The sequence below is a fragment of the Chlorella variabilis genome (genome assembly GCF_000147415.1).
Source record: "Chlorella variabilis unplaced genomic scaffold CHLNCscaffold_9, whole genome shotgun sequence".
In the NCBI taxonomy this organism is placed as follows: Eukaryota; Viridiplantae; Chlorophyta; class Trebouxiophyceae; order Chlorellales; family Chlorellaceae; genus Chlorella; species Chlorella variabilis.
Window position 1 is genome coordinate 1447187 of NW_005435079.1, and position 17700 is coordinate 1464886.

The 17700-nt window shown below is 66.1% G+C and overlaps 3 protein-coding genes across 3 annotated transcripts in view; all 3 read right to left on the reverse strand.

Annotated features, from left to right (window-relative positions):
• Window positions 1–905: 905 nt before the first annotated feature.
• Window positions 906–1169, reverse strand: CHLNCDRAFT_22680 (hypothetical protein; the record flags this gene model as incomplete). Its single annotated transcript, XM_005848121.1, has 1 exon — window positions 906–1169. One exon carries the CDS (start codon window positions 1167–1169, stop codon window positions 906–908), a length of 264 nt encoding a protein of 87 aa, XP_005848183.1.
• A 4674-nt stretch (window positions 1170–5843) lies between these two features.
• CHLNCDRAFT_145594 (hypothetical protein) lies at window positions 5844–12419 on the reverse strand (the record flags this gene model as incomplete). The annotated part of the gene is made up of 26 exons (XM_005848122.1): window positions 5844–5897; window positions 6028–6090; window positions 6208–6285; window positions 6415–6498; window positions 6609–6692; window positions 6966–7034; window positions 7247–7312; window positions 7465–7518; window positions 7628–7981; window positions 8096–8161; window positions 8368–8424; window positions 8544–8615; window positions 8713–8811; window positions 8964–9060; window positions 9182–9267; window positions 9358–9448; window positions 9554–9636; window positions 9812–9919; window positions 10047–10184; window positions 10331–10438; window positions 10637–10678; window positions 10888–11034; window positions 11200–11253; window positions 11365–11982; window positions 12123–12167; window positions 12351–12419. The coding sequence occupies 26 exons, from the start codon at window positions 12417–12419 to the stop codon at window positions 5844–5846; spliced, it is 2886 nt and encodes a 961-aa protein (XP_005848184.1).
• Window positions 12420–14791: 2372 nt separating this feature from the next.
• Window positions 14792–17700, reverse strand: part of CHLNCDRAFT_145596 (hypothetical protein) — a gene marked incomplete at both ends in the record, with an annotated part of 2997 nt that continues 88 nt past the window's right edge. The window contains 7 exons of the mRNA XM_005848123.1: window positions 14792–14859; window positions 14959–15079; window positions 15213–15251; window positions 15428–15502; window positions 15649–15990; window positions 16800–17429; window positions 17588–17671. Coding sequence (XP_005848185.1) covers window positions 14792–14859; window positions 14959–15079; window positions 15213–15251; window positions 15428–15502; window positions 15649–15990; window positions 16800–17429; window positions 17588–17671 — 1359 coding nt within the window. The remainder of the gene's footprint in view (window positions 14860–14958; window positions 15080–15212; window positions 15252–15427; window positions 15503–15648; window positions 15991–16799; window positions 17430–17587; window positions 17672–17700) is intronic.

Genomic DNA, 17700 nt, shown 5'->3' on the forward strand with positions numbered 1-17700 from the left:
TGTCTGCTTGGGCAGGCTGGCGGCGGCGCTCACCAAGATTCCGACAGGCGGGATCCTGTTGCGACGGGCGGCATGTCTGCTTGCTCTCGCTGACGGCGGCGGTCACCAGGATTCCGACAGGCGGGATCTTGTTGCGACGGGCGGCATGCCTGCTTGCTCTCGTTGGCGGCGGCGCTCGCCAGGATTCCGACAGGCGGGATCCTGTTGCGACAGGCGGCATGTTTGCTTGCTCAGGCTGGCGGCGGCGCTCACCAGGATTCCGACAGGCGGGATCCTGTTGCGACAGGCGGCATGTCTGCTTGGGCAGGCTGGCGGCGGCGCTCACCAAGATTCCGACAGGCGGGATCCTGTTGCGACGGGCGGCATGCCTGCTTGCTCTCGTTGGCGGCGGCGCTCGCCAGGATTCCGACAGGCGGGATCCTGTTGCGACAGGCGGCATGTCTGCTTGCGCAGGTTGGCGGCGGCGCTCGCCAGGATTCCGACAGGTGGGATCCTGTTGCGACGGGCGGCATGTCTGCTTGCTCTCGTTGGCGGCGGCGCTCACCAGGATTCCGACAGGCGGGATCCTGTTGCGACAGGCGGCATGTCTGCTTGGGCAGGCTGGCGGCGGCGCTCACCAAGATTCCGACAGGCGGGATCCTGTTGCGACGGGCGGCATGCCTGCTTGCTTTCGCTGACGGCGGCGCTCGCCAGGATTCCGACAGGCGGGATCCTGTTGCGACAGGCGGCATGTCTGCTTGCTCTCGCTGGCGGCGGCGCTCACCAAGATTCCGACAGGCGGGATCCTGTTGCGACAGGCGGCATGTCTGCTTGGGCAGGCTGGCGGCGGCGCTCGCCAGGATTCCGACAGGCGGGATCGTGTTGCGACAGGCGGCATGTCTGCTTGCGCGGGTTGGCGGCGGCGCTCACCTGGATTCCGACAGGCGGGATCGTGTTGCGACAGGCGGCATGTCTGCTTGCGCGGGTTGGCGGCGGCGCTCACCAGGATTCCGACAGGCGGGATCCTGTTGCGACAGGCGGCATGTCTGCTTGCGCAGGTTGGCGGCGGCGCTCACCAGGATTCCGACAGGCGGGATCCTGTTGCGACAGGCGGCATGTCTGCTTGCGCGGGTTGGCGGCGGCGCTCGCCAGGATTCCGACAGGCGGGATCGTGTTGCGACAGGCGGCATGTCTGCTTGCTCTCGCTGGCGGCGGCGCTCACCAGGATTCTGACAGGCGGGATCCTGTTGCGACAAGCGGCATGTCTCCTTGCGCAGATTGGCGGCGGCGCTCACCAGGATTCCGACAGGCGGGATCCTGTTGCGACGGGCGGCATGCCTGCTTGCTCTCGCTGGCGGCGGCGCTCACCAGGATTCCGACAGGCGGGATCCTGTTGCGACAGGCGGCATGTCTGCTTGCTCTCGCTGACGGCGGCGGTCACCAGGATTCCGACAGGCGGGATCCTGTTGCGACGGGCGGCATGCCTGCTTGCTCTCGTTGGCGGCGGCGCTCGCCAGGATTCCGACAGGCGGGATCCTGTTGCGACAGGCGGCATGTCTGCTTGCGCAGGTTGGCGGCGGCGCTCGCCAGGATTCCGACAGGTGGGATCCTGTTGCGACGGGCGGCATGTCTGCTTGCTCTCGTTGGCGGCGGCGCTCACCAGGATTCCGACAGGCGGGATCCTGTTGCGACAGGCGGCATGTCTGCTTGGGCAGGCTGGCGGCGGCGCTCACCAAGATTCCGACAGGCGGGATCCTGTTGCGACGGGCGGCATGTCTGCTTGCTCTCGCTGACGGCGGCGGTCACCAGGATTCCGACAGGCGGGATCTTGTTGCGACGGGCGGCATGCCTGCTTGCTCTCGTTGGCGGCGGCGCTCGCCAGGATTCCGACAGGCGGGATCCTGTTGCGACAGGCGGCATGTTTGCTTGCTCAGGCTGGCGGCGGCGCTCACCAGGATTCCGACAGGCGGGATCCTGTTGCGACAGGCGGCATGTCTGCTTGGGCAGGCTGGCGGCGGCGCTCACCAAGATTCCGACAGGCGGGATCCTGTTGCGACGGGCGGCATGCCTGCTTGCTCTCGTTGGCGGCGGCGCTCGCCAGGATTCCGACAGGCGGGATCCTGTTGCGACAGGCGGCATGTCTGCTTGCGCAGGTTGGCGGCGGCGCTCGCCAGGATTCCGACAGGTGGGATCCTGTTGCGACGGGCGGCATGTCTGCTTGCTCTCGTTGGCGGCGGCGCTCACCAGGATTCCGACAGGCGGGATCCTGTTGCGACAGGCGGCATGTCTGCTTGGGCAGGCTGGCGGCGGCGCTCACCAAGATTCCGACAGGCGGGATCCTGTTGCGACGGGCGGCATGTCTGCTTGCTCTCGTTGGCGGCGGCGGTCACCAGGATTCCGACAGGCGGGATCTTGTTGCGACAGGCGGCATGTCTGCTTGCTCAGGTTGGCGGCGGCGCTCACCAGGATTCCGACAGGCGGGATCCTGTTGCGACGGGCGGCATGTTTGCTTGCTCAGGCTGGCGGCGGCGCTCACCAGGATTCCGACAGGCGGGATCCTGTTGCGACGGGCGGCATGTCTGCTTGCTCTCGCTGACGGCGGCGGTCACCAGGATTCCGACAGGCGGGATCCTGTTGCGACGGGCGGCATGCCTGCTTGCTCTCGTTGGCGGCGGCGCTCGCCAGGATTCCGACAGGCGGGATCCTGTTGCGACAGGCGGCATGTCTGTTTGTTTAGGTTGGCGGCGGCGCTCACCAGGATTCCGACAGGCGGGATCCTGTTGCGACAGGCGGCATGTCTGCTACCGCATGCTGGCGGCGGCGCTCGCCAGGATTCCGACAAGCGGGATCCTGTTGCGACAAGCGGTATGTCTGCTTGCGCAGGCTGGCGGCGGCGCTCACCACGATTCCGACAGGCGGGATCCTGTTCCGACAAGCGGCATGTCTGCTTGCTCTCGCTGGCGGCGGCACTCGCCAGGATTCCGACAGGCGGGCTGGGTCGGCAAGGGCGCAGGCAGCCATGCAGGCGGCGGGCGGGCAGGGTCACCCATGATACCGGCAGAATGGGCATCGCACCACGGCAATTGCATGGTCTGGCGCGCACCCTAAACCCTCCCGCCGGGGCAAGCAGCGCAAGCGGCGCAGCCAGCGGCCGGCTCAGGAGCCGTCGCGTTGCACCCGCCGCTGATGCTGCCTGCTACCACCGCTGCCGCCGCCGCTGCCTGCCCTGCCACGCTATCCCACCTTGTACGGCGCGAATGATGAACAGGAGGCGCGCCACCAGCTGCACGGCCGCCAGGATGGAGTACATGGTGGAGGCGCCTGCGGTACAGGTATGGGGGGTGCGGTACAGGTGTGTTCGTGTGTGTGCGGGTGAGGGCAGGGTGCCACGTGGTGGAGGGTGTGGGGAGGATGGCAGGCCCTACGGCAGGGAGGACGGGGAAGCTGGGCGGGCACTGCGGCGCCGGCTCGGGCCGAGGCCGGGTGCATGCGCGGGCGGCAGCGCGAACGACAGCGTAGCGCTCCGAGGCGGGCGGGTATCTGGCTGGGGGTGCTGCGGCCGGGGCGGAACGGCGCGGCGGCATGTGCAGACAGGGTGGGAGGAGGGTGGGCGGGCAGGCAGGGAAGCAGAGCGGTGTGGGGAGGGCGGGAGGTGAGGAAGGAGAAGGCGGCAGCGAGCGGCCGTGTCCTGCCTGCGACCGGCGCGGGGGGGGCGGAGCACAGCTGGCCGGGGCGGCACAGGCTGGCTCGCCCCTGCTGCCTCGCCGCCGCCGTGAATGGGGCGGGGGCGGCCATACGCTTGGAGTGCCATCATGCTGGCCTCTGGGAGCCTGGGGAGGGTTCAAGGCTTGGGGAGCTCGGATTGGCGGACCGAAGGTGTCTGTGCTCGCTGTCCAAGGCCTGTTCAAGGCCGTCGGCCGGTGGAAGAAAGTGTGGCGGACATGCCGCTCAAGCTGGCTCAGCTGCAGCTGCTAGCAAGCGACCCAATTCGCCTCTCTGCACGGAATCATTCCGCATGATGCCGGCGAGTGCGGCCGCAGGCTGGGCCCGGCGTCAAACTCGCACCACATCTGCTTGCCGCGCCGCCGCGCCGCCGCCAGCGTGCGCCCCGCCAGCGCCTGCCCCAGCTCCTGGCGGATCCTCCAATCAGAGCCAGCATGCAGCCTGTCGCAACAGGATCCCGTCCCGCTGTGGCGGCATCATGATAACACGGCGGTACGCACTAGAGTGACACAGTAGCATGTGGTATTACCACAAGAGGCAAAATGTACAATTGTACCTCCCATGCACACATCACCCCTGTCGCATGCGCCGCCACATCACCCCTATCCCGCCCTGCTCAAGCGCCTACTCCTGCAGAGGAGGTGAAGACACATGGCCAGCTGGGAACAAATGTGAAGCAGATGGCGGCACGGCAGCGGTGGCCTGTGCCAAGGGAGCCAGCGGCGCCAGTCTGATGCCAGGCTGTCATAGGTTGTGCCAACAGCATACCTCCGCCTCCGCCAGCTTCTCCTCGTCCTCTGGCAGCCCCGCCACGTCTGCTGCAAAGGCCGCCTCGTCCAGGGCCAGCAGGGTGTCGTGGATCACCTCCTTACTGCAGCATTAAGAAAGGCGCAGGAGCGCTAACAGGCCAACAGGATCCCGTGCCAGCTGGCGCTGCAGCGCCAGCCTCCTGGACTACGGACGCTAATTAGCCATGCATCCACAGGTAGGCTAGCGAACCAGAGCTTCCAATCCTGGGCGCACCTGAGCTTTTCCCATTGCCCGTGGGCAGCAGCGGGGTCCTTGCCCACCCACACCTCGATGCTCAGGTCCTCGTCGGGGTCAGCAGGCTGCAGGGCACGCAGCACCCTCTGCAGAGTATGATAGGAGCTGGTCACACCAGCCATGAATCGAGGGGCAGGCGAGCACAGCAGCGTGTTCATCTCAGTATCCGAGGGCAGCTTGCTGACAGCTGTTGCCAGCCTGCTGCCCTCCGCCGTGCCCCGCAGGAACTGGTCCAGCATCAGCCTGCAGAAAAGATTCAGCGGCAGGAGTGGCAATGCGGTGCTGCGTGTAACAACAAACAGATCGGAGGCAGGAGTAGCAACGTGCCTGCAGTATGGCTCTGCTGCCAAAGCGGCCTTGCACTCCTCCTCTGTGCCCTGCCCCTGTGCAGCAGCCACAGCATTGGCTGATCGAGCAGCGAAATCGGCAATGCTGATGCCCGAGCGTTGCGCCGAGGCCTCCAGCGCTGTGCGCAGCTCCTGGCGAAGGGTTGGCGGCTGCGCAGGCGGGGCAGCGGCAGCGCCTCCCTGGCCACCAGCAATCTCCCAAAGGTGGTGGTAAGAAAGAATCAAAGAGGCTGGAGTGGTCACGCGAGCCAAGCTGCACAGCAGGCACACCATCGAGATGTGTCTCATTCACTGCATGCCAAGTGACCCCAACAGCATGCTTTGGCAGTCACAGCACTTAGCGCGGCGCTAGCGCTGCAGCGGCCCCCCAGCCTGGTTGCTTGCCTGCCCACAGCCGCCCAGCTAGGTGTGTCTGGGAAGGTGGTTCCCAGCTGGAAGTACACTGCAGCCTCATCTGCACCAGGAGGTTTCAAGCTGCAGTAACTCCACACCTCTCAAACAGGCCTGGAGGCTGGCACATGGCCCAGAAGCTCAGTACCTGAAAGCTCAGGGGCGGTGCCAGTCATGCGTACGTTGTACAGCGCATAAGCGAGGTGGCAGGCCATCATCGCAGAGCGCTGCAGCAGCAACAAAGTGCTCAAAGTGGATCTGATTGAATCCCGGTCCCTCATGAATCTGCATGGATGTGGGCAGTTTTGGCTGGCAGCGGCAGCCAATATGCGTGCAGCCGCTGCGTTTGCCAAAACATCCTCACGAGGTGAAGGCCTTGGGGTACTTGAAGGCAGCTTGAGGGGCGAGTCCCATCTGCAGGCGTGTGTGTGCAGGGGTGGGGCATATCGGTAACGCACGAAGTGTAAAGCAGCTGCTGACAGACTCACACGCACGTACCGATCAGATCACCTAATGCATTCACCCCAGCTTAGCTGATGTTCACCTGCTGGAACATATCGCTCCGCTTGGTCACACGGTTGTGAAACCTGTGCCCGCCGCGCTTGCACTGCAGTAGAAGAACATGGACAGCGACGTTGTCGCCAACTTGTACAAGTGCGTGTGAGTGGTGTTCAGGGAATGCCGTGCCATGGGGCACCGCTGCATCTACCGCCCGGGAACCCACCGCCACAGCATCCACGTTCGGCTGCTTCGTGGCCGGCAGGACCACGGCCTGGACAAAGTCCAGCAGCTGCACCAGGGACTGCACAGCAGCAGTCACTGCGACTGCATGCAGCGCCGTCAGTGCAGCTAGTGTGACCACCGCTTCCAGGCACGGCTGTAAGGAGATGCAGAAGCAGTTTACCACTACATGGTCTGGGCTGAAACGCACCCCAGGCTCTGGAGCGGGCTCCTCGTCGCCATTGCGTTCCACAGCATCAGCCGCACCAGGCACCTCCTCGGCCACGCCGCCGCCCTGCAGGCACAGACCAACAAGGCATGCTTGCAAGTGATGGCTTTGCATCATCACAAGAAGGCGACACTGCTCATGCAGCCAACGGCAGCCCACCCAATCCCGTCTCTCACCTGATGGTCTCGTGCCTCCTCCACTTCCTGCGCCAGCTCATCACCATCCTGGTCAGCATCCGCCCATTGTGCGTGCTGGTGTGCCTGTTGAATGGCAGCGGGAGAGAGGCTGAGCTCCACAGTGGCACAAGAAGCGTGAAACAAGCGCAAGTGCAGGGCAGGGGCACGGCACAGTGTGGCTGAGCAGCCTGATGCTGCCCACCTCCGCCCCCCCGCTGGATGGCGCCTGAAAGGCACGACCGTTCGGCAGCGCATGCCGCCACTGTAACATTGAGGAGACGAGCCGGCACGTTGGCAGGCAGGACAGTCAGCGTACCGCACTAACTCAAAACGAATGCCACCTGGCGCTCCGCTCACCTCTGCCGCCTCCTCAGCTCCGAGCAGCTCCAGCACGGATGGCGATGCATCTGGCATGTCAGCATCACCCTGCAAGCAGCAGGCACGGCAGACACGTGGGGTGAAGGTGGGGCAGAGCTGCTGGGCAGCACAGCGCAGTGCACGTGCCTACAGGCAGGTCTCACTCCGCTGCCGCCTGCCGCTCTGCTGCTGCTGAGAGGGCGGCCGCCCGGCGGGCCTCTGCTGGAGGCGCTTGCTGCTTTTTCTGAACAGCCGCAACTCATGCCGCCTGCCACTCTCACCTTGGGTGCCTCCTGAACTCCCCCATCCGCCAGCAAATCCAGGCTGGGTGGAAGGTGCTCGCCCTCCTGCAAACAGCAAAGCTGAGCAGCCAGGTGAGACGGCGGGGCGGAAGTCCACACTCCAAGGAGCGATTGGGAGAAGCACAGGTGCAGGCGCAGAACGGGGAGAGAGTGCTCCTGGTCTTCCCGAGGGAGGTCAAGCTGGCAGCGATGCCCACCTTCATCTCTGCGCTGCCTGGCGCCTTGTAGCCGTCGTCCACAGTGCCACCCTCCTGCACCGCAGGCGAAGGAGGCACCAGCTATGTGGTGGGTGCGCAGCGGTTCTGTTTCAGCGCAGATGCTGCCAGGAGCAACCAACCGCCCCTCCACACTTCAACCCACCTGGTGGCCATGGCTGTCGGCGCCGCCAGCGTGCTCCTGCCCTACCTCCTCTTCCCCCTCCGCCTGGGGTGCCTCTGCAGGTTCTGCTGCACCTGCTGCCACTGGCGCTGCTGCGCCTGCTGCCGCGCCTGCTTCTGCGGCATCGGCAGCCGCCTGCGCCGCTGCCGGGCTGTCCAGGCGCTGCTCGGCGGCTTCTGCCGCGGTGGGTGCCGGCACAGCAGGTGCAGGTTCTGCCAGGATGTTGGCGGCGCCCGGCTCCGCCGCCGGAGGCAGGCTGGCTGCCGCAGCCACGGACCGCAGCGCCAGCCTGGTGGCACCTGCCTCGGGCGCGCCGCTGCCGGCCTTGGCCATCGCCTGCATGCATTTGCCGCTACTGTAACCTTGAGGAGACGAGCGGGCACGCTGGCAGGCAGGACAGCCAGCGTACCGCACTCACTCAAAACAAACGCCACCTGGCGTTCCGCTCACCTCTGCCGCCTCAGCTCCGAGCAGCTCCAGCACGGATGGCGATTGCGATGGCAGGCCGGCATCAGCCTGCAACTAGCAGGCATGGCAGACACGTGCGATGAAGGTGGGGCAGAGCTGCTGGGCAGGCAGGCACAGTGAGGGTCTCGCTCCGCCGCCGCCTGCCGCTCTACTGCCGCTCTGCGGCTGCTGACAGGGCGGCCGCCCGGCAGGCCTCTGCTTCCGGCGGCTGCTGCTTCTCTGGAGAGTCGCAGCGCATGCCACCTGGCACTCACCTCGGGCGCCTCGTCCCCACCCTCAGTGCCCACCCCGAGCGGAGAATCATCATCTTCCTGAAGGCGGCAGGCCACAGCAGCCAAGTGAGATGAGCAGGAGAGGAACCGGCTCCTCTGCTGGTGCATTGATCCACGGCACGCGTGGAGGCAGCCAGGTGGGTGCACTGCTGGTGCACCTCCTCCTGCACGGCGGGGTCGGTGGCAGGCTCCCACGCCAGCAGGCCGCCGCGCTCATCTGCTGCCGCTACCTGCATGCGTCCAGGAACAGGTTGCCGGCTGCTGGCAGCCACACAACCAGCAGGCAGGTTGCCGCCATCTGTCCAAACAGGAGGAGCTGCGGCGCACCTCTGCTCCGCGGTGGAAGTGCAGCAGCGTCGCCGCAGCGGCCTCCGCCGCAGCCGCTGACGAGGGCGGGCCGACCGGCTCCACATCCGCGCCGCCTCCCTGCAGACACTGTGCAGGCAGTCGCATGAGGCTTGCATGTGATGGGCTTGCGGAACAGTGCAGTGGAGCAGCGGGGCGCCTGGTGGCAGAGCGACCGAACACAGCTTCAGGTACAGCCCAGGGATGCTGGCACTGAAGGGCACCAGATCCACCTGCCACTCCGCGTCTGCTTCGGCCCCTTCGCCTGCAATGGCCGCGCGGGCGCTGGCCACCAGCTCCGCCACCGCGCCGTTCTGGGCAGCCATGCCTCTGCAGGCAGGCGGGTGGGCGAGGCAGCTGGGCGTCGGAAGCACGAGTCGGCAGCGGCATGACTTGGAGGCAGCTGGCGGTCTGGCGGTGCTGGCTCTGGCCCGGCAGGGGCTGTTCTTACTGGAGGATGCCCAGGAAGGCCCTCAGGCCGTCGGCCGCCGTGGCCTCGCAAGCCGCATCTGCACAGATGGCATGCCGCAGCGTGGCCTGGCGGTGTGGTGATGCCAGCAGGCGGCAGCATTGCGCCTCACCTCCTCGCGGCACACACACGACAGTTGCCCCCAGCAGCGTGCGCACAAGCGGCATCAAGTCGGGCGTGCTGGCCAGGGAGCTGCCGGCAGCACGCAGCAAGTTGAGCATGCCGGAGCAGGCCTTCAGACCACGCTCCCTGCAAGCAGGCAGGCATGCTGGGTCAGGTCGCTGGCCGTGTGGCAATGGATTGAGGAAAGCACCGCCAGCAGCACAAGGTGCGCAGCCCCTGCAGTAGCCTCACCGCTCGCACCACTCGATCCTATTGATGAGCGGCGCCAAGGCCTGCAGCTGCAGTGCGCTGGCGGCCGCATCCCAGACTCCCATCTGCAAAGAGGACGGCGGATGACGCTCCCTGAGTGGGCAGCCATAATGGAAACGACTGCCTCAGCCGGCATTGCCTGCCATGAGCTGGCTACTGCCATGCTGCCTGAAGCAGAGGAAAGCAGCCCAAAAGCAAGCAGCCCAAAAGCAAGCCACGCATGCTTGCCTGGCGCCCCACAGCAGACAGCAGCTCGCTGGGGTAGAAAGCCCCAGCCAGGAAGGTGGCGCAATCGACCGCCGCCTCCAGCAGCTCGCCGTCGTGCAGTAAAAATGGCCGAGCGATACACTGTAAAGCAGCAGGGCGAGATCTTAGAAGGAGAGGGCCCATGCCGCTCAGCTGGACAGTCGCCGCCACACGGCGTGCAACTTGAGGTATGGGGGCAGCGGCCTGCAGAGCAGCCACTGCACCGCACCTTGGCAAATATGCCGCTCAGCGCGTGCGCCTCCTCGCCGCCGAGGTCCGACTGCAGGGCCCTGCGGAGCAGCTTGCTCAGCAGGGGCGGAAGGCGGCGCTGGCAGACGCGCGGGTGCACCGTCAACTCGTCCAGCACCTGCAAGATGGGAGCACCGGCGCCGGTTAGTTGGCGCGCATGGCAGCTTTGGGCCGTCCTTCTGCCATTACCACCGCTGGGTAACCCTGGCTGCTTGCTGGCATGGCGGATGAGCTCAAGAGGGCGGCTGCACGTCTGCGGCTCACATATTGCTGCGCCTCCAGGTTGGTCACCAGCGGCAGGTCTTGCAGCCATTGGTTCACGTCCAAAGGGCCGCCCGCTCCCTCGCCACCCTGGACATAGCTGTCCAGCACCTGCATGGCGGGCTGGTGGGTGGGTGGTGCGGGTGCAGGAGGGGATGGTTTGTGGAGGAGGGAGGGCAGGGGGCACAGCAGCGGCGCATCACTCGGCGCAGGCAGCGGTGCAGGCACAGGGCCCCTGCCGGTGGAGAGGAGTGCCCGCTCGTCTCCCAAGGCAGCAGCCCAGCCAGCAGGTGGGAGGCGGCGCCTCACCTGCCTCCACTTAATGGCGGCTCCCACGCCGCCCGCCACCTGCTGCACCACCACATGTATGTAGGTGCAGCAGGTGGCTGGCGGCTTGGGAGCCGACATTGAGTGGAGGAAGGTCAGCTGTTGTACAGCACCTACTATATAGCATCGCAAACCAGCTGAGCGGGAGGAGACTGCTGCGCATTAATACACAGACGCGGGCTCAGCCACCCCAGCGGTTGATGAGTGGACACCCACCCCCGCCCACCCGTCACCTGCCAGCCCGGCGTCTCCTCTGGCGCCTCCACCTCCTGCTCGGCGCTCGGGCGCTCGGCGGCGGCAGCAGCAGCCGTGCTGGCGTCCGCTCCCTGGTCTCCCTCTGCGCCCGCGCCTGCGGCATGCTCCTGCGCATCACTGCACGCCTGCAGAAAGGCAGTGAGAGGGAAGGGGACAGCAGCAGCCTGTCAAATAGCACAGCGAGCGGCTCAGCAGAAAACGGGGCTGGCAGAGTGCGGCCGCGGCTGAGGGGGAGAGTGGCCCCTCGTCTCCCAGCAGGCAGCGCGGCAGCGCCAACAGTCGATGCCCACCTCTGGCCCTTCGCTCGCTGGCGCCTCGTAGCTGTCATCCACGCCGCCACCCTCCTGCACAGCAGCCAAGGGGTGGTGCCACCTCTGAAAGTGGGTGCGTGGCCGTCTGTTCCAGAGCAGATGCTCCCAGGAGCAACCAACCCACCCCTCCACACTTCAGCCCACCTGGTGGCTGCCGGCGCCACCAGCGTGCTCCTGCCGTGGCTCCTCCGCCCCCTCCGCCTGGGGTGCCTCTGCAGCTTCTGCTGCACCTGCTGCCACTGGCCCTGCTGCGCCAGCTGCCGCGCCTGCAGCAGCGGCCGCCGCCTGTGCCGCTGCCGCGCTCTCCAGGCTGCTTGGCTGGGTGGTTGGCAGGCTCGCCGCTGTGGCCTGGCTGCCGTCGCCGGCGTCAGCCGCTGCGGCCGCCGCCTTGCCGGGGCTGCTGCCGGCCTGGGAGGCGGGGGTGCCTGGCTGCAGGTCCTGCCGCTGCTGCTGCTGCTGCTGATCAGCCGCAGACACGGCTTCCATGGGGCCGGGGGCTGCCGCAGGGATGGCGGCGGCCTCTGGCAGGCTGCCGCGGGTGCCCTGGTGTCTGCTGCCGACCCGCTGGACCTTTGCCGCGCGGTTGTTGGGTGAGACGGGCACCGCCACCTCGTCTGCGCCCCTGCTGTGGCGCCGCTTTCTGCCGCCAGGCGACTTGAGCTGGCGGTGGCGCGTGCCGCGCAGCATGCTGCCAAGCCTGTCCACCACCGCCCGCACGATGCCGCGGCGGCCTGCTGCTTCCGCGGGAGGCGCATCGGGGTCCTGCGGGACAGGAGGTGGTATGGCGGATCATTGGTGGTCGGTGCGGCAGCATGCGCGGGCGCAGAGCGGGCCTGAGGGAGCGGCGCGGCAGCAAGCCAAAGGCGCATGCCAGCTGTGCCTCATCAGCTGTCCCCGCCTACCTCGAACTTTATCCCCGCCCTTACGAGGAAGTCGATGGCGGCCTCCTTGGGGTGCGGCGCGCCGGCGTAGCGGCAGCGAAACAACTCCCATTTTATTTCAGCGGCCGCGTCCAGGCCGCTCGGCACCCACATCTTCACAGCATGAATCATTCAAGCAAAGCATGCCCCTCATCCTCGCCACACTAATGCAGCGGGAACAGAGCACAAGCAGCTTGGCACTGTTGTCACCTGGGCCGCCGGCGCCGCTGCCGCAGCGTCGGGAGGTGGCGCCGCTGCCTGGTCCTGCGGCCCCTCCATGCTCCTGCACACAGCGCTGGAGCTTGTCGGGATGGCATTGCAGCGGTCCGAGCGAGGGAGAAGCGGGAGTTGGGAGCTCCGCTTGCCGCAGTGGCGCGGACTCCCCGCCTCCAAGGTGGTCTCAACGTTGTGAAACAGCAGCCAGTGGCAGCTGAGCTGCTCCGCGACGCCTCACCCACAGCGAAGTCGCAACCGCCCCACTAGTGCTCTGCACGGCCTTTCAGCTGCTGATAAAGGTAAAGGTAAAGGTAAAGGTGGGGAAGAGCCTCCACAGGCTTAACTTCCCGGTTTTAACGTCTAGCTTTAGACCATTATTTGATCTGCCCGACGCGCCAAGTGCAGTACCCCCCACTAGTAGTGAATGGGTCCCGGGGAGGCCTGTGCCGAAGCCTTGGCGATTCTATTAGGCGTTCCCGAAGGAATTGGCTTGGATTGGCGCTGAGCCGGTCAGCTATGCCGCGTTTGTCCTCACAAAGTTTCGACATGGGAGGAATCGAACCTGTGCCCTCTCGGAGGCTGAGACCGGAGAGAACTCAATCACCTCACACTTCGAAGACCGCTGGACCTGGAGCAGCGGTCATTCGAGAGGCTGTCATAGTGGAAAGTTGGCGGCGCCCGGCGTGCCCAGCGGGTGGTCGCGTCACTCAGGACCAGCGACGGGACGTAACTTGTCCGTCAGAACGTCATGTTTACACTATTACAATATAAGCGTGAGGATGAATCCCAGCGGCAAACAAAATGTGCGTCACGATCATGGCGCAACGTGTTCTCATTGCGAACCGTACTGCTGCACGACGGCACGTGCCACACTCTCTACGTGCATGACCTCGCGTTTGAAGTCCCGCAGCTCCCGCACTGCAGACATCGCCACCAGCAGGTCAGCAAAGCAGTCGGTCTCCTGCGGCGCAAACGGCTGCTGAATTGCCGCGGCCGTACAACACACCTTCAGTGTGCCAGTACAGAGCGTTGCACACTGCGATAGCGAGCAGGGAGACTGCAATCAGCACCATTTTGAGCATAGGGCGCCAGCAGGGGCTGGCCAGATCCATCCAGTCGCGCAGCATCTGCGCAAGGCCAGCCAGCACCCAAAGGAGCTGGGAAGGTGTGGCACGGCACGCTGTGGTCAACACAGCGCAAGCCTGCCACCCAGGAGATGAGCGGGCACGTGCAAGGCAAGCACACAGAAGAGCCAACGCCGCGGGCAAATCCTGCGCACCTCCTGCCATATCACGGTCGCGCAGGTATTGGGCGCCTGCGGTGAGACGGGAGCAGCGCTCGCCAGCACCTCCGCCTGCAGGCAGCAGCACAGCAGTATCAGGCACGCTTCCCGTCTTGCCAGCTGGGCACTTTACGGTGGCAGCCCTACCAGCCGGCGGCAGTAGCAGGTGGCAACGCTTCCAGCCTGGCCTGCAGGCAGCGCCAGCCAGCTCCGCCTCGCAGGCACGCTTCTCCCCAGCAGCATCCGCCAGGCGTTGGCTGCACTCCTGCACTCACTCCTGACCCGCACGCACCAGGGTGGCCTCCAGAGCGGCCAGCTTCTTCATGTGCTCATCCTCGGCAGCCGCTTGCTCTGCCGCCACGCGCTGGCAGGTGGCCAGCGACTCCTGCAGCTGCGCCTGCGCGGTCACGTTCTCCGGCTGGCAGCTGGCCGGCTGCAGGGCCTGCGACTCGGACTTCATCCAGTGCACCGTCTTGTTCAGATGCATCAGATGCATATGCGCAATCTCATGGTGCTGGCGGACGACTGCAAAGCACATGGGTCGGGGGTTGCGGTTCATACGCGGCGGCCAGCTGCTCAAGCGGCGGCTGCCACCCCAGGCTGCGGCTGCTGCTTCGCCACGCCTGTCCAGATTTGCTGTTGCCGGACTCACTTGTGGGCCCACCCACGAAGACGCACGCCAGAAGGGCCAGCCCCTGCACGAGGGCGAGCGAAAGAACGACAACCAGCCAGCCAAGGCTCTTCATGCTGCCTCTCACAGCAACAGACGCAAGTCAAACAGAGGAAGCTTGGCCCCAGGCCCCGACACTCGCCATCCGTACTGCTGGCAGGACAAGCCCTTCATTTCGCATCAGAACACATGATTAAAGCTTAGAAGAACATGTACATCACGTTTGAGTAAACGGCCTATTAATGTATTGCCAGGAAGCCGCCGCCGCCGCCGCCGCCGCCGCCGCCGCCCTAACTGCCGCCCACTGGCAGCGCTCCGAAAGAAGATAGCATTGCTGCCATTGTTGGAGCGCCCCCCAGTGGTCCGCGCCCTCCATCAGGCATAACCAGCTCTGCACCACCTGACGGAGCGCTGCGCGATGCAGCCGCTGCCTGATAAGCTACGTAGCCGTGTTTGCCCTTCCCCCCTGAAGGCTTGGCGCTCTCACTGCCAACCATCAGGGTACTGGCGTAACAGATCCTTCAGGTCCTCTATCTCCTCCAGCTTCCGCGCTGCAGCACATGGAGCAGCAAATATAGCTTTAAATGGCCTGGCTTCAAGAGGACACAGGACACACTGTGCGCATGCACCCTGCAGGCTACCCTGCCCACCTCCGCGGCGCCAGCACAAGGCCTTGCACCCAGCGCAGGCCAGCAGGAAGACTGCTATCAGCGCCACGCCAACCACAGGGCGCCAGCAGGGTGTAGGAAGTCCCATCCAGTCTCCCAGCATCTGAGCAGAGCCAGCAGCAGCCGGGGATGGTCAAAAGAAGGACACAGTCTCGGCGGGGTCAGCGGCGGCAGCCCCGCCAGGCATACGCCGCCGCCACTTGCCCCTGCCGCTGCACCCCGCCCCAGCCAGTCACCTGCGCGATGGTGCCACCGCTTGCGCCGGCGGCGGTTCCCTGAACGCAGCAGAGCAGGGGGAGCAGGGATGGTGTGGCGCAGCATGCTGTGGTCAGCCCACAGCAGGACCATCAGCAGGGAAGGTGAGCGGGCACCTGCTGGGCAGGCAGGCAGGCAGGCAGGGCCGGCTGGCACCACACCTCCCGCCGCTGCCTGCCCCGGCGCTGCTGCGCACCTCCTGCCATATGCCGGCCGTGCAGGTGTCGGGTGTCGGGGGTGCCACCTGGTCAGTGCTCGCCCGCACCTCCGCCTGCAGGCAGCAGCGGCAGTAGTAGGCGCAAGCGGCCACCCTCAGCGGCGGTTCCATCACAAGCAGAAGATGTTGCCGGCAGAGGCACGCCTGCAAGTGGCGGCGGCAAGTAGCAGTGCGCCCATTCCATCCAGAGGAAAGCTCACCAGCTCCTCCCTGCAGGCATAGTTCTCCGCGGCAGCGACCGTGAGGCTCCTGGCGCTCGCCTCCAGCTGGTGCTGGCATTCCGTGGCGCGCGCATCAGCTGCGCCCAGCTGGCGTTCCAGCTGGCGCGTCTCGTCCTTGCAGTCGGCGACCCGCCTCTCCGCCGCCTGGCTGTCGTGCACTCGCCTGGCCTCGCAAGTGGCCAGCTTCTTCATAGCCTCATCCTGCGCCTGCTTGCAGGCTGCCAGCGCCGCTGTCGCTGCCGGCAGCAGCGAGTCTGCGGGGCTGTTCTCCGGCCGGGAGCTGGCATAATGCAGCTTTGCTGCCTGCAGCTCTGCTGTCAGCTGCAGCACCGTATCATTCAAATTGGTGTTTTCCCCTCGCAGGCGGCGTACTGCAAGAGCACAGATTTGAATTTTGGGCGGTGGACGGCCGCCCTGCCCGACACTCCGCTGTTTGACCGGCGCGGCTGCCCCAGCCTGGTGCTCGTTGGCCCCGACTGCAGATCGCCCCAGAACCTCAACCACTCACCAGAGGAATTGAGCGCGTGCTTCTCCCACAACAAGTCCGCAAAGAGCGCAGCGAACACAAACAAGTGGGCAAGCAGCACAAATCTGCCCATCCTGCCTCGCCACTACTTGTATGGACGGAGCTGGGGTGAAAGGCAGCAGTTCTCAGGGTTCTGCTGGTTCTGTAGTGCCGATGTACTGCATACACGAGCTGAAGTGTTGCTTTGAGCCATTTACACACGCACAAGCTATAAGTTTGAACCATCTCTGTGGAGCGAAGGGCTGTCCACCCGCCGCCTGGCGGCGACCGTCGCCCAACCAACTCCTCGAGCGCTGCAGATGCCCCCTGGCACTGCGCTTCATTTTGAGTATGCCACTGCTCAGCAAATCGCAGCCGCTGGCACAGAGGCTGGGCCAGCACCTGCTGTCCGCAGCACCCACAGTCATGCTCAACAAGTCGGCCAAATGCTGCCGGCCACGCCAGGGAGGCCTTCTGCTTCAGCCCATGCTGTAAACTGCGTAAACGACTTTGCCGGCCACTAGCATGAAGATGAGAACCTGCACGAGCAACGCTAACGTTAGGCAGGCGGCACCACAGGCGCCTCAAGACAGTGCCAGCAGGGATGGCGAGCTGGCGCGATCACCTGCAGGAACCTCAGCAACAACTTCTCAGCCGCCTCCTGCTTGCGCCCTGCCGCCGCCGCCTGGCCCTCTGCCGCCGCGCGCCCGCTCAGCGCTGCAGTCGCCCGCCTCTTGAATGTCTCTTGCAGGCGCTTAGCCGCCGCCGCCTTGGCCTGCGCCGCATCCCACATCAGGAGTGCGGCGCCCGCCTTTGCCTGAGCAGCATCGCGCAGGCGCTCCGCCGTCGCCGCCCTCGCCTCGGCCGCCTCCCGCAGGCGCAGCTGCTCCCCTGCCTCCGCCTCCGCCGCTGCACGCCCGCGGTCGGCGCCCTGCGCCGCTTCCTCGAGCAGCAGGCTCTGCGCCTGCTGGGCCGCCGCAAAGCGCCGCGCATTGGCCGCCGCCGCCTCTGCCCGCTCGCAGCGGACGCTCTCCTGGGCCACCTGCGCCTCCATCGCCTCCCGCTCCTGCTCCAGCTCCAGCCGCCTGCCCTCCACCTCCTGCACGCACTGCCGTGCGCGCGCCAGCTCCACCTGCACCTGCTGCACCCGCGCCGCCGCCAGCGCAAGCTCATCGCCCTCGGTCTGCACCTGGGCCTCCGCCGTCGCGACCAGCTCCGCCGCCGCCCTCAGCTGCTGCATCGCCGCCAGCTCTTGCTGCAGGGGAGGGCAGAGGGCGGGTCGGGTGAGACCCCCCTCAAGCGCAGGGTGGCGGCAGGTGCAGAGTCGGCGCATGGTCAGCGGCGGGGCATGCCCTCGCCTGCATGGGCACCAAAAAACCCTGGGCTGTGCACCGACACACACGCCCCACCCACCTGCACAGCATGCAGCTGGGTGGCGCGCGCCTGCTCCGCCTCCTGCTGAGCCTGCGCCTCATCCTGCAGCTCCTGAAGCTGGTGCTGCAGCAGCGCCAGCTGCTCCGCCTGCG